The 14168-nt window shown below is 38.9% G+C and overlaps 1 protein-coding gene across 7 annotated transcripts in view; it reads left to right on the top strand.

Annotated features, from left to right (window-relative positions):
• The window catches only part of RALGAPB (Ral GTPase activating protein non-catalytic subunit beta), an 89977-nt gene that overhangs the window by 27026 nt on the left and 48783 nt on the right, over positions 1 to 14168 (top strand). For 4 of the 7 annotated variants that reach the window (XM_040447073.1, XM_040447071.1, XM_040447074.1 and 1 more), the window contains exons 6-12: positions 4047 to 4178; positions 4995 to 5173; positions 6235 to 6383; positions 6513 to 6729; positions 8949 to 8984; positions 10204 to 10405; positions 13723 to 13890. In XM_040447073.1, the coding sequence (XP_040303007.1) occupies positions 4047 to 4178; positions 4995 to 5173; positions 6235 to 6383; positions 6513 to 6729; positions 8949 to 8984; positions 10204 to 10405; positions 13723 to 13890 (1083 nt within the window). The remainder of the gene's footprint in view (positions 1 to 4046; positions 4179 to 4994; positions 5174 to 6234; positions 6384 to 6512; positions 6730 to 8948; positions 8985 to 10203; positions 10406 to 13722; positions 13891 to 14168) is intronic. The other 3 variants (XM_040447077.1, XM_040447076.1, XM_040447075.1) reach the window with 1 other exon arrangement.

Below are 14168 nucleotides of genomic sequence, written 5' to 3'. Positions count from 1 at the left end.
ATCTAGAGACTTGATTTGATTTAGGTTTGGTGTCAGGGGAGGCAGTGTGGAGGCAGGAACAAATTTAATTAATTAATTAATTATTTATTTTTAATTTTTTTAAATGTTTATTCTTGAGAGAGAGAGAGAAAGAGAAAGAGACAGACAGGGTGTGAGTGGGCGAGGAGCAGAGAAAGAGGGAGACACAGAATCCAAAGCAGGCTCCAGGCTCTGAGCAGTCAGCACAGAGCCTGATGTGGGGCTCAAATTCAAGAACTGTGAGATCATGATTTGAGCTGAAGTCAGATGCTTAACTGACCGAGCCACCCAGTTGCCCCAGAAACAAATAATTTATAGGTAGCATTATGTATCAGAAGGTAGATTGGTCTTTTTCTGAGTTAATAAAGTGTTTATACGTTTATCATTATTTAAATTAAAAGATGGAGGTTTTGGAATATTCTTTTGATTCTGGTATATCCTAGTGAATGTCAAAATTATAAATCTATTTTTTTTTCAACGTTTTTTTTTTTTTAATTTATTTTTGGGACAGAGAGAGACAGAGCATGAACGGGGGAGGGGCAGAGAGAGAGGGAGACACAGAATCGGAAACAGGCTCCAGGCTCTGAGCCATCAGCCCAGAGCCCGACGCGGGGCTCGAACTCACGGACCGCGAGATCGTGACCTGGCTGAAGTCGGACGCTTAACCGACTGCACCACCCAGGCGCCCCATAAATCTATTTTTAAATAATACTTCTTATCTTGATTATAAAAGTAATACATTGGGGGGGGGGCACCTGGGTGGCTCAGTCGGTTAAACACTGGACTCTTGATTTCGGTTCAGGTCATGATGTCACAGTTCATGGGATTGAGCCCTGCGTCAGGCTCCTCGCTGATAACACAGGGCCTGCTTGGTATTCTCTCTCCCTCCCCCCTCTCTCTGCCTCTCTTCTGCTTGTGCTCTTTCTCTCCCTCTCAAAACAAACAAACAAACAAACAAACAAACATAAAAACACTAAAAGCAATACATTCTCAAAATAGAAAACTTGGAAGACAGAGAAAAGTACCCATCACTTACAGGCAACCAATGTTAACATTTTAATGTATTTTTTCCATTTCTCTTTATAAAAAAAGATTATGTAGTATTGTTACCTGCTTTTTTTAAATGTTTTTTTTTGTTTGTTTTTTTGTTTTTTTTTTTGAGAGAGAGAATGGGTATGCACACACAAGCAAGCAGGAGAGAGAGAGAGAGAGTGGGAGACGAGAATCTTAAGCAAGCTTCATTAGCACAGAGCCTGATGTGGGGCTTGGTCTCCAGTGTGAGATCATGACCTGAGCTGAAATTAAGAGTTGGATGCTTAACCGACTGAGCCACCCAGGTGCCCCATTATTTGCTTTTTTTTTTTTAATGTGATTCTTAACCACATTAATTACATGTGCCTTTTTCATTCTTTAATCTCAAGATATTTTACTTTTGCAATAGTAGAAAAAATTTATATTATCTTTGTGTTTTGTTACTGTTTTCATTGGTTTTTTTCTTAATATAATTTATTGTCAAATTGGTTTTCATACAACACCCAGTGCTCATCCCAGTAAGTGCCCTCTTTAAGGCCCATCACCCACTTTCCCTCCCCACCCCCGTTCAACCCTCAGTTTATTCTCTGTATTTAAGAGTCTCTTATGGTTTGCCTCCCTTCCTCTTTGTAACTTTTTTTCCCCATTCCCTTCCCCCATGGTCTTCTGTTAATATTCTCAAGATCCACATATGAATGAAAACATATGGTATCTGTCTTTCTCTGACTGACTTATTTCACTTAAGTATATTCAAGGTCATATTTTTAATGGCTTTGTAGTTTTTCATTATGTAAATGGAATTATAATTTATTTAACCATTTCATTGTTGTTTAGATATTTATGTTGTTCCCAGTATTTTACTTTAAACATATTGTTGGGGTGCCTGGGTGGCTCAGTGGGTTAAATGTCTGACTTCACCTCAGGTCATGATCTCGTAGTCATGAGTTTGAGCCCGGCATCGGGCTCTGTGCTGACAGCTCAGAGCCTGGAGCCTGCTTCGGATTTTGTGTCTCCCTCTCTCTCTCCCCCTCCCCCGCTTGTGTGTGCTTGCTCTCTCTCTCTCTCTCTCTCTGTCTCAAAAATAAAAATAAAAAACATGAAAAATATTGTTGATGTGAATATACATTGTGTGTGTGTATTCTGGTTATTTCTAGACATAACTTCTAGATATAAGGTATAATTTCTAGATAGAAGACAATTGAGTCAAAGGGCTTTGAACCGTTTAAATACATTTGGAATAGTACTAATAAATTAAGTAACTGAATTGTTGAATTACTTTTAAGGTACACTATAAATTCTGAACTTCGTGTAAGTTATATAGCAGTTGTTATTATGGATACATTACAGCTTAGTTGTGGGGCGCCTGGGTGGCTCAGTTGGTTAGCGTCTGACTTCAGCTCTGGTCATGATCTCAGAGTTGTTGAGTTTGAGCCCCCACATTAGGCTCTCTGCTGTCATTGCAGAGCCCACTTCAGATCCTCTGTCCAACCCCCCTGCCCCTCCCCTGCTCTCACACTCTTGCGTATGTCTGTGCACTTGCTCTCTCTCAAAAATGAATAAACATTAAAAAAATTATAGCTTAGTTGTGTTGAAGGAGTTTGCAGTGGGATGAACCTTTTAAAAATAACTTAAATAACAATTTATTTATCTTATAATTCTGTAACAAATTATATAACATAAGTTGAATATTATATGACTATATAATTATTTGCAATTAGTTATAAATAAACATTTAAAAATAATTCATGATTTTATAAATTGATAATATATGATTTGTAATTTTATGTATTATAAAATTAACATAAAATTAGCATATCATATACAATTTTTTTAATTTTTTTTTTTTTTTACCGTTTATTTATTTTTGAGACAGAGAGAGACAGAGTATGAACAGGGGAGGGGCAGAGAAAGAGGGAGACACAGAATCTGAAATGGGCTCCAGGCTCTGAGCTGTCAGCACAGAGCCCGACGCGGGGCTCGAACTCACAGACTGTGAGATCATGACCTGAGCCGAAGTCGGACGCTTAACCGACTGCGCCACCCAGGCGCCCCTGTTCTCAGTTTTTAAGAGTCTCTTATGGTTTGGCTCCCTCCCTCTCTTCCCCCCCCCCCCACCCCCTTCCCATCCACCATGGTCTTCTGTTAAGTTTCTCAGGATCCACATAAGAGTGAAAACATATGGTATCTGTGTTTCTCTGTATGACTTATTTCATTTAGCATAACACTCTCCAATTCCATCCACGTTGTTACAAAAGGCCATATTTCATTCTTTCTCATTGCCAAGTAGTATTCCATTGTATATATAAACCACAACTTCTGTATCCATTCATCGGTTGATGGACATTTATGCTCTTTCCATAAGTTGGCTATTATTGTACAATTTTATATATTGCATACTGTATATTATAAAGCTACATATATAAAATTAGATTTTAATGATACATAATGTTAATGTGTAACATGTATATGTGGTTTTATAAATTATAGGTACATAACCTAAACTATAAATTAAATATATAAATTATAAGTAATAATTTTAAAAACAAATTATTCAAATATTTGAAAAAGTTTTTAATCTTTTACAAAATTGGAAATCCCCTTTTAATTTCTCTCTTGTCAGTAAGGGTTTTCATCGATCTTACTTTTGTTACGTATGATACACATTTCATCTGTTTTCTCTTGTATTTCTCTTACCTCTTTTTTTTAATGTTTGTTTATTTTTGAGAGAGAGGGAAACAGAACGTGAGTCAGGGAGGGGCAGAGAGAGAGAGGGAAACACAGAATCCAAAGCAGCCTCCAGTCTCTGAGCTGTCAGCACAGAGCCTGACGCAGGGATCGAATTCACACACTTGTGAGATCATGACCTGAGCGTATGTCGGACTCTTAATCAACTGAGCCACCCAGGCGCCCCTCTTTTATCATATTTTAATTCTTGAATATGTTTTTCACTCTGTTAAGAAACGAACTTGGTGGTGTGCAATTTTTTTCTATTCTAGATTGCTACGCTTTACGTATGGTCCTTCATTTCCTCCATTTAAAGTTCCTGATGAAGATGCCAGTCTGATCCCTCCTGAAATGGATAACGAGTGTGTAGCACAGACGTGGTTTCGCTTCTTACATATGTTAAGGTACTATTATTTAGTCTCGCGTTTGCTCTTCATCCAGTGTCTCAGGGCAGAAGCCGTGCTGTAGCTCTCATGTTGGCGCTCAGTGTGTGGCTCCTAAGTACAGGCCTCAGGTGGAGCCACATGGGACAGCAGGTGTATCTGCATCACGTGGCTCCTGCTGTCCCTGTCTCAGCAGAGGCAGGCTGCCCTCGGCCGTGCTCGGTCTGCACTCTCCGGAAGCTTGTCCCCTGTGGTACATATGACATTTGTTCTCTTGCCTACTGCTGCAGCCTAGATCATAGCTCTCCCAGGACTTCGTTGCATTCTGTGGGGACTGGAGACTGCCTTGCTTCTGTGTGTGACCAGTGCTGTGTCTGGTCAGCTTGGCTAGGAGGACCTCTCTAGTGTCCTTGTTTGAAATGTCACTGAGGCATACACTAAAACTACACAGAAGGATAAATTGCTGCTTCCTGCTCTCTCCTTCTTTCTGATAATTCTATTCGGTTCAGTTTCATTGCTTCCTGTTTTTTTCTCTACAGGCCACATCCTTGTGTTGTGTGTAACTTCTGTTCTGTTGCATACTGCCTTAATTCTCATTTCTTCTCATTCTGGTTCGACTGGCCTCATTTTTCTGTTTGTGTATTGGTGATTCTAAATTACTCTATGTGACCTTTTTATAAATTAGGGTTGTGAACCATTCTCTTTTTTCCCAGTTCTTAGTTTGCATTTTTCATCTTTCAGTTTTCTTAAAAATGTCTTTTTCTGGGATCATTTTCTATTTCCTTTAAAATTGGAAAGTTTTTCTGTGTAATTAATTCCTTTTCTCTTTTTTGATAGTAATCCCGTGGATTTGAGTAACCCGGCCATTATAAGCTCTACTCCCAAATTTCAGGAACAGTTCTTAAATGTGAGCGGAATGCCACAAGAATTGAATCAGTATCCCTGCCTTAAACATCTGCCTCAAATATTTTTTCGTGCCATGCGTGGAATCAGCTGTCTGGTGGATGCATTCTTAGGTGAATTTTGTGTATGTTGCTAAATGTTTGGAGAGCTACGTGTAGATAACTTTAGAATCTAGATTTAGAAACTATTATGGAAAGCCAAAAAGGAAAAAAACAACACACCAGATTTGATGACAAATAACAAAGTAGGAAAAATTATTTGCAATAAATGTAATAGCTAGAAAGCTTTTGTTATCTTTATATAAACAGATCAGACAATGCTAAGAAAGAGAATAAGACTTAGAAGATAAATGGACAAAGAGTATGAATAAATGATTTGCAGAAAAGTTCATTCTCACTGGTAATCTAAGAAAATACAGATTAAAATTCATTAGGTATCATTCTTCTGTGTGTCGTAAGCAAGTTATGCCTTTTGTGAGCCATTATTTTAAACTGTTTCACATTTTAAGAGTATGAAAACTCAATTTTTTTAACCTATCGAAAGGCAGTAATATTTAATATCTCTTATTTTCTAAAACATCTGTTATGTGCATTTGTTAATATGTTTCATAGGTAATAGTTCAAATTAAGTTTGTCTGCCACATAGCAACCCAAAATACCAGTGATTTAAACAAGATAGTTTATTTTTGCATATGTTAAGGCCAGGGCTAGGTAGTATAGGGCCACTATAGCTGTCCCATCGTTACCAAGGACCCAAGGCTTTGGTCTTTTGGCTCCCCATTCTTTGTGTACTCTCTCGTGGTCCATGATGGTTGAATGAGTTCCAACCATCCTGTTCAGGAATTAGGAAGGGAGGAGAGTCTACATTTGATTGGTCCTTTTAAGGAGATTTCTTGGAAGACGCACCCAACAATCACCCACTTCTCTGTGGTCAGAACATAGCCACATCTTATTCTAAGGGAGGCTTGAAAATGTCGTCGTGTATTTTGGGTAGCCGTGTCCAGCTGAAACTTGTATTCTGTAATCAGGAAGAAAGAGTGAATGGATATTGGGAGGCAACTAATGGTGTCTGCTGTAGTCTTGTCCTGAGCCTTCGCTGGTGTTGCTTGAGGAAGATTTTTCTGACCACGTGTTTGGAACTGTGAAAAATAACTCCGTTGGTCTTTGTTTAAAAGGCATTTCTAGACCCCGATCGGACAGTGCTCCTCCAACACCCGTGAATAGATTAAGTATGCCTCAAAGCACTGCTGTCAATACCACCCCACCACATAACCGGAGGCACCGGGCTGTTACTGTGAATAAGGCCACCATGAAGACAAGCACAGTAAGAGTTTTCATCTCTGTTACTATGCTGTGTAAAGTTAACTTGTTAAGCTGCTATCCGTTTAAAAAAGTCCTGGTGTTTTCTCACATTTTTCTTGAGTGTGGATATATTCTTACACTCCTGTAACAGGTTAGTACTGCTCATGCCTCGAAAGTTCAGCACCAGACATCCTCCACTTCTCCTCTGTCAAGTCCCAATCAGACAAGTTCTGAACCCCGGCCACTGCCTGCCCCTCGGAGACCAAAGGTTAACAGCATCTTGAATCTCTTTGGATCATGGTTATTTGATGCAGCGTTTGTTCACTGTAAACTTCATAATGGGATAAACAGAGACAGCAGCATGACTGGTAAATATTGCTCAAGAAATATGTTATCACTTTTTTCTTTTCTTTTTTTTTCTTTTTAATCTTTCCTACCTGCAAGATTAATATGTATCTTAAAAAGCTTTCTGTCTCTGACCAAGCAGTGTCTTTGTGTTTAACCCCTTCCAGCTGCAGTAACAGAATTTAGGAAGTTTTCCTACCTGTCCTTTTTATGTATGTTCTATGAGGTTTGGCATTTGTCTGGTTTTATTAGACACACTTCAGGTTAGCCACTTTTTGTTGAATCAAATTCCTTTCAGTAGGTGGCCTGGAAGTTCCCTTCATGTCAGCCAGGGTAATAATATTGAGAGAAAGAATTGAAGATTTTGACCAGAAATTTATTCACAAGAAGTGTTTTCTTAGATTCTGACAGCCATTCACTTATTAGTACATATCAGTATCAGAAAATTTCTGCTTCATGAAAGACTCTTACTTCTCAGGTTTTAGTTGAGAGAACTTTATTTCAGGGCCCACTTTCAAAAATACCATTTGCTCTGGAACTAAATAAGACTGGTGGAGAATTAATAACTCAACCCTGATATCTTCATTTAGATTTTATGACAAATTAAACTATTTAGATAAAATCTGATTTATTTTTGTCATCCTACCGTTGTACTCGGAAGTCGTGGCATAGTGTGCAGGATGGGAACGTAGGGAAGTGCACAATGTGCTGGATATTTCTGATAGGTCTTACGGAGAACGATAATAATGGCTAGCGTTTACTGAGCTGTTACAGTTACTATGTGCCCAGGCACCGTGTTATATGCATTAATGAGTGTATTGGTTGTTTGGTAAGAAAGCACTTTTCTGACTGGGGTTGGAAGTAGCTTGAGAGAAAAGGATGCCTAATTTATGCATGTCTAGGGAGAATGTTGGTTCCAAGGATTAAAACTAATATACTGATCATAAAGGTCTCTGCTTTCTCTCAGAAATGCATTCTTAGCTGTTATGAATCATCTCAGAACTAAGGTCTAAGTGAGCATTATACACGTATAATTATTTTAGATGTTGTTACAAATTTTTTAAATGATTTAAAAAGTGAATATGAAGATATTTTCAGGAATATGATTTGAGATCGCATGTTTGAGTTTACAGATTCCCTTGTTCATTTTCTTCGAATTCAAACCCTTTATATTCTGCCATTTCCATATTTTGTTTACAAGCTTGAAAGTAATGCTTACTTGTGGATAAGTAAATGTACTTACTAATGACTCAATGAAAACTTAGAAAACCATTTTTGGCTTATATTTTCTTATGTTCATGTGCCATATATTTTGAGTTTTCCGAATCATGTTTATTAATTTGTACTGTATTTGCTAGAACGAATCAGTCATATTTTTAATTTTTATTTTTATTAAGGTGCAATTCTTATGCTGTAACTTTTGGGTATCAAGTTGTTGACTCTAAAGTCCCTGAATCCAGAATGGCTCCACCTCCTGCCTCCTTGGTGGGCTTGCTTAAAGGGAATATGCAAATCTTCTCACTCTCTAGGGAGTTTGTAACAGCTTTGCTCACCCTCTTGTGCCAAAAGATAGAAACCAGAATTCAGATCATATGTGGGCAACAAATTCTTACTTTGAACTCTTAACATTTTCCTTGGTGTGGAAAAGATAGAAGCTCCTCTTCCCCCTGTTGTGTTCAGAGATGAGAAAGGCTGTTACATTACCCAGGAGATAGGAGGTGTCCGGGTATTTCCCTGGATTGGAGTGCTAATGGGTGCTGCTCTTGAAGTTGTGGGGATGGAGGGTTTGGGAATACAAACACTGTTAGTCTGCTTCTAAGTACTGGCTGCCATCAAGGAATTCTGCCATGCAGTTCACCTCTAATTAAAGTGTGTGCTTCTGTGAACTGGTTAGCTTTAGATTGATGTGACATTACACTGTAGTTTGTAAAAGTAACATTGAGCTGGGAAGGGTTAATGAACTAAAATTTTAACGCACGTTATTGGCAGTTCAAAACCTCAATTCTTTGTAGTTGTGTAATTTTCTTCGTTCATTGTTTTGCATGATACAAAACTCATAATTTTGGATCTGAATGCACAATTTCCTGTTTTTGAACTAGCTTGTGGTATCATAAAGCTTTTAATCTAACTTTTAAAAAGCTAAAAAGCTTCTTAACTTATTGTAAAATTTCACCATCTTTAAAGTATTTTATAATTACTGCTGTCCTTTGATTTGTTTCCATTTATTTCTATTATCTTGCAGCATCTTTTATCCAAATTCTTCTTTCTTATAAATCTTGTAAGTAGGAACCAGAAGCTTCTCCTTAATTGCAGTCATGTTTTTATTTTTTTCATAATTCCATTAAAAAATTTGATTGTCATTGTCTCTTGTAGTTTTTGCACTTGGGAAGAAAAATACTTTTCTGTGTTTTGAATGGGGAAGATTGTTGGCAAAAGCAAATTAATCTGCCTGAATCAGTCCCATTATTTCTGTACACTAGTCTGGTCATGTCATGAATTCCAGGACTTTGCACTAACTGTGTTTTGGCTTTTTTTTTTTTTTTTTTTTTAAAGCTTTAAGCTTATTTTTATACAGATTTAGTGTTTGATTTGTATGCATTCTGCATGTAGTGTTTTTCAATTGTATTATTGCTGGATAGCTTATTCAGGACTAAAAATGGCTCATGGGAAGTTGCATAAAGATTTATGCTTGACTCTGCACTCTATTAAAACTATTATTACAAAATAATTTAAACATTTCACGTAGAGTGATAAAAGATTTCAGAGTGATTTTCAATACACTATGAAATCTTTTGTTAAAAGTAAAAGCAACTTTCAAAGGGCTTCTGTTTCAGTGACAACGAATGACCATGATAATCTTTCTTGCCAATCCAATTTTCTGATTTATCAACCTCAAGTTAGCTGCTGTCTGTGGTTGTTAAAATTCATTCTCATTTTGCTTGGTTGGGCGATTCTTTGGTGTGTGTTTTGGAGTTGGGTGGGTGGTGGGAATGCTCTCTCTTCCTCCCTACCCATTTCTCATCCTTACTTTGCCCTCTCCCTAAAATATACGAACTGGCATGGGCTTGCCCATTTAATTATAATGTCTGTCTGGGGTAATATGTAAATTGCAGTAGCTGTTTTTCTTAATGTTTAAGCATCATTCTACAGGGAGAGGAAAAAGAATTAATAATAGAAAAGCCAAATTCTTTATTATATACCTGAGACTCTGAGTACAGATATATACAGATGTACTCTGCTGATCAAAAGTTCAGTTGAAAAATGCTTCTAGTAGAATCTGTGAAAGTGTTAATATCACTGTAAATTGTTACTATTTTCAAAGAAGATTTCCCAGAGCCCCTTAAAAAAAAAATTAAGACATAGTTGCCAAACAAGCATTATTGAATTCTATTTCAATAACTATTTAATGACACCAACACTTGATCTTTGTGTCCAGGGTCCCATGAGCCTATTTGCGTATTGACAAATGTAATAACACCCTCCTTTTCTCTCCTCAGCCATTACAACACAAGCTAGCATGGAGTTTCGACGGAAAGGGTCACAAATGTCCACAGACACCATGGTTTCCAATCCTATGTTTGATGCAAGTGAATTTCCTGATAACTATGAAGCAGGAAGAGCTGAGGCTTGTGGGACACTGTGTAGGATTTTTTGTAGCAAGAAGACTGGAGAAGAGATTCTGCCAGCTTATTTATCCAGGTCTTAGAATTTTCTTTTTGTTTCTTTTTCCATTTATATCATTTTGATAGTGAAACTATTGTAGCATGGCTTGGTAGGCTGAATTGATGAGTAAACATTGGTCTGAAAAACTTGCAAATGTCTGTAAGTAATTGAAACTTTTGCTTGAAGTTCTTCCATTTTGCCTGCCTCATCAAATTTGGTAAATATCCTTAAGATGCTTTTTATTTTAGAAGTATTATTTATTTCATCATATTTGACTTTTATTAATTATGGAGAGATTTGGAAGGATCACGCTAGTTGAATAAACTTTCAGCACAGTATTAGCCATATACACAGTCCAGAAATGTTAGCTGTGAATCTGGCCTCTGAGGAGCTTATTTTCTCAAGTGAGCAAAGAAAGCCATGGACACAAGTGACAGTGATCCATTAGTAATAGAAGTTGGTAGGAGAGAGGCAGAGGTAAAGTGTGTGGGCATTCAGAAGAAGCAGCAGTATGTACTTACCCAGGGATTCAGGAAAGAGTTAGAGAGGATGGGATGATTGCGCTGGACTTAAAAAGGATGGGTAGTATTTAGAGGATGTTAGCAGGTTGGGTAGGGTCCTCTCACTCAAATCTGTGACTTCAGCCATCTGTGTGAATGGCCCTGCCAGCCATTTAGCTGCTCAGGGCAGAAACTAAGAGTCCTTTTAGACTCTTCTTCCACTGTGTCTTTAGATGGTGAACCAACTCCTGCCTTCCTGCTACTTAACCCTCTTTGGAATCTCTCTCCTCTGTCCTAACCATGATGCTTCAGACCTTGCCACCTTTTTCCTAAATTAACTTGTAGTGGCCTCCTATTTTTCTTGACTACATTTTGCTTTCCTCCACTGACCTTTAGCCTAGCTGCTAAAGTGATCAACGATACCATTTAGATGGCTTTGTACCTGCTATAGGTTCTCGGGAGAGAGGATTACGCTGAATCAGAGGGAACCAAGTGCAGAATCCTATAGGCCTGAAACAGGGAACTAATCAGGGAAATCTTAATAATAGGCTCTTGGCTTTTGTTTTTGTTTTAATTTTTTAAAATGTTTGTTTATTTTTGAGAGGGAGAGAGACACAGCAGGAGTGGGGGAGAGACAAAGAGAGGGAGACACAGAATCCGAAGTAAGCTCCAGGCTCTGAGCTGTCAGTGCAGAGCCTGATGCGGGGCTCGAACTCATGAACCGTGAGATCATAACCTGAGCTGAAGGCGGACGCTTAACCGACAGAGCCACCAGGCTTTGGCTTTAAGTAACAGGAAACTCCTCTGCTGATCAAAAGTGTGATTTAAGCAAAATAGAAACACGTTATGAGAAATTGTGCCATTTAATACATTCTGAGGTCAGGACGTGCAGCGGGGCCGCACAAAGGGCAGGGACCAGCAACTAGAAAGTGTTCAAGGAACAAAACAACTTTCTTCCTGTTTCTCTGTCTTCTTGGTCTCCCAGAACTTCTTCATTCTTCTCTTCTCTGCAGATTATTTTCTTACGTTTCAGTGTGCTTCTGAGTTCCCAAATTCCATTGCTTTGGTCTAGGTGATCAGGAGGGCCAGTTAGCATCTCTGAAGCCTAATTTCAGATTCCTGCGAAAAAAGATCTGATTGATCGGGCGTCTACCTCTGGCCTAGTCAGCTATGGCTGTGAGGGTGGGTCACATGGAGTGCTGGAGCTCATCCTTTGTGGTGGGGGCATAGTCTCAGGAGGGAGACTATGGGTTGGGAGATACCCTGAACAGTACCAATAGTGATAAGGTGGAAGGTTGTTATCGTGAGCTTTCTGTCTGGCCCATAAGACTGGATGGATGGTAGTATGACCAACCAAAAGGGCAGATTTGTGAGAGGGCAGATGATGAACTTAGTTATGAACCTGTTGAGTGTGAGATGCCTGTGGGATATTAACAAATAATTAAGTTCCTACTATGTGCCAGACACTCTGAAAATACTGGAGTAATCAGTACATGTTGTCAGTAATCGATAATTGGACATGACCTGCCTTTAGGTATCCACACACTTTTGGCTGACAGATCTGGGCTCAGTTGAGAGGCATGGACTAAAGACTGATTTGATTATATTCTGTGGCTTAAAATATTCTGTGTCTCTCTTCTATTTTAAGAGAGAGAGAGCTTAAGAGAGTGGATGGAGCTTAGCAGCCTGATGGACACCAGTATAGGAGGCAAGCGGAGTAAGAGGTCTGTTAGAGGAAACAGCTACAGCAGTCAGAGAGGGAAAAGAAGAAGGGAGTATATTAAAGTGGTGAGGGGCGCCTGGGTGGCGCAGTCGGTTAAGCGTCCGACTTCAGCCAGGTCACGATCTCGCGGTCCGTGAGTTCGAGCCCCGCGTCGGGCTCTGGGCTGATGGCTCAGAGCCTGGAGCCTGTTTCCGATTCTGTGTCTCCCTCTCTCTCTCTGCCCCTCCCCCGTTCATGCTCTGTCTCTCTCTGTCCCAAAAATAAATAAAAAAAAAAACGTTAAAAAAATAAATAAATAAATAAAGTGGTGAATGAATACTTTAAAAAGGCAGAGTAAGTTGAGACTTGGACATGTCTTTTGGATTTAGCACTTGGGACACTGTCGGTTATTTGCGAATATGGTTTTAACTGAATTCTAGGAAGAGAAGCTAGACTGAAATGTGTTGAGTAGTGACCAGGAGGTGAGGAAGCTGTTTCCAAAGAGTTTTGCACAGAAAAGAAGTACCTCACGGTAGTAGAAGAGTTTACCAGTATAGTCGCTCTGAATTATAGAAGATTGAATACCTAGTTGATTGGGGGCTAGGGGAGGGGGCTAAACGAAGGTAGATGCAGGTATATTCCTAAAAGGAGTTTTATTTCAGACTCTCCTCCATGTCACGGTGAATGCAGGGCTGCACGAGGTTTCTTTCTTTCATCGTCCCCCTGGAAAAGAGGGGGAAGGGAAAAAAGACACAATGCACCCTTTTTTTTTTTCTTCAGGAATTGGAAGACGTTGCAAAACTTTACTGGCATGGAATTCAGCTCACTAATTCCTCTGGTTTATTAATAATTGCTGTAGCCATTTGTTTTGTTTTGGTTGCTTCATTTGCAGGCACCTATAACTTTGAGTTGCAAGGCTTAAAACTTCAAGAAGGTGTAAGAGACATGAATCTTTTTTTTCTTTTCATTAGGAAAGATATTTTGGTTCTTAGTATATTTGCTTTTGAGTTGTTCTAACTCCAGTAATACCTTTTAAGGATAGAGGTAATGAAGAGTGGAAATAGACTTTCAGATGACTATGTAGAAAATATTAATGATTATGGAAATAATTGATCGGCAGTTTGTTTAAAATTTTTTTCTTGCTTTCCTAGATTTTACATGCTTTTAATTCAAGGTTTGCAGATAAATGATTATGTGTGCCATCCTGTCTTGGCCAGCGTTATTCTAAACTCCCCTCCTTTGTTCTGCTGTGACTTGAAAGGGATTGATGTTGTGGTTCCTTACTTTATTTCAGCTCTTGAAACCATTTTGCCTGACAGGTAAGCTATCATTCTGCACTAGTATGTCACTTGTTGGGTTTGGCCTGGTCTGTTTTGGTGCTTCCTCCCCAGTTGCCTAATTTATCCTGTGCTATTGTCTTCATAGCCCAGAGGAACTCAGCTCACATTACATGGGCATAGAACATCCAGATCCATCCACCTCATCCCTGAATTCAGTCAGTTCTGATTTGTCCATGGGCATGTTGAATTCTTTTTGGCCTGATCTGGAGGGCTAAGAACAACCCCAGCCCAGAGGTCCTACTTTTATAGAGTAGGTC

Source organism: Herpailurus yagouaroundi, unplaced genomic scaffold, assembly GCF_014898765.1.
Source record: "Herpailurus yagouaroundi ecotype Mexico unplaced genomic scaffold, PumYag 196, whole genome shotgun sequence".
Classification (NCBI taxonomy): Eukaryota; Metazoa; Chordata; class Mammalia; order Carnivora; family Felidae; genus Herpailurus; species Herpailurus yagouaroundi.
Note: the sequence above shows the minus strand (reverse complement) of the source record. Positions and strands in the feature narration are given on the sequence as shown.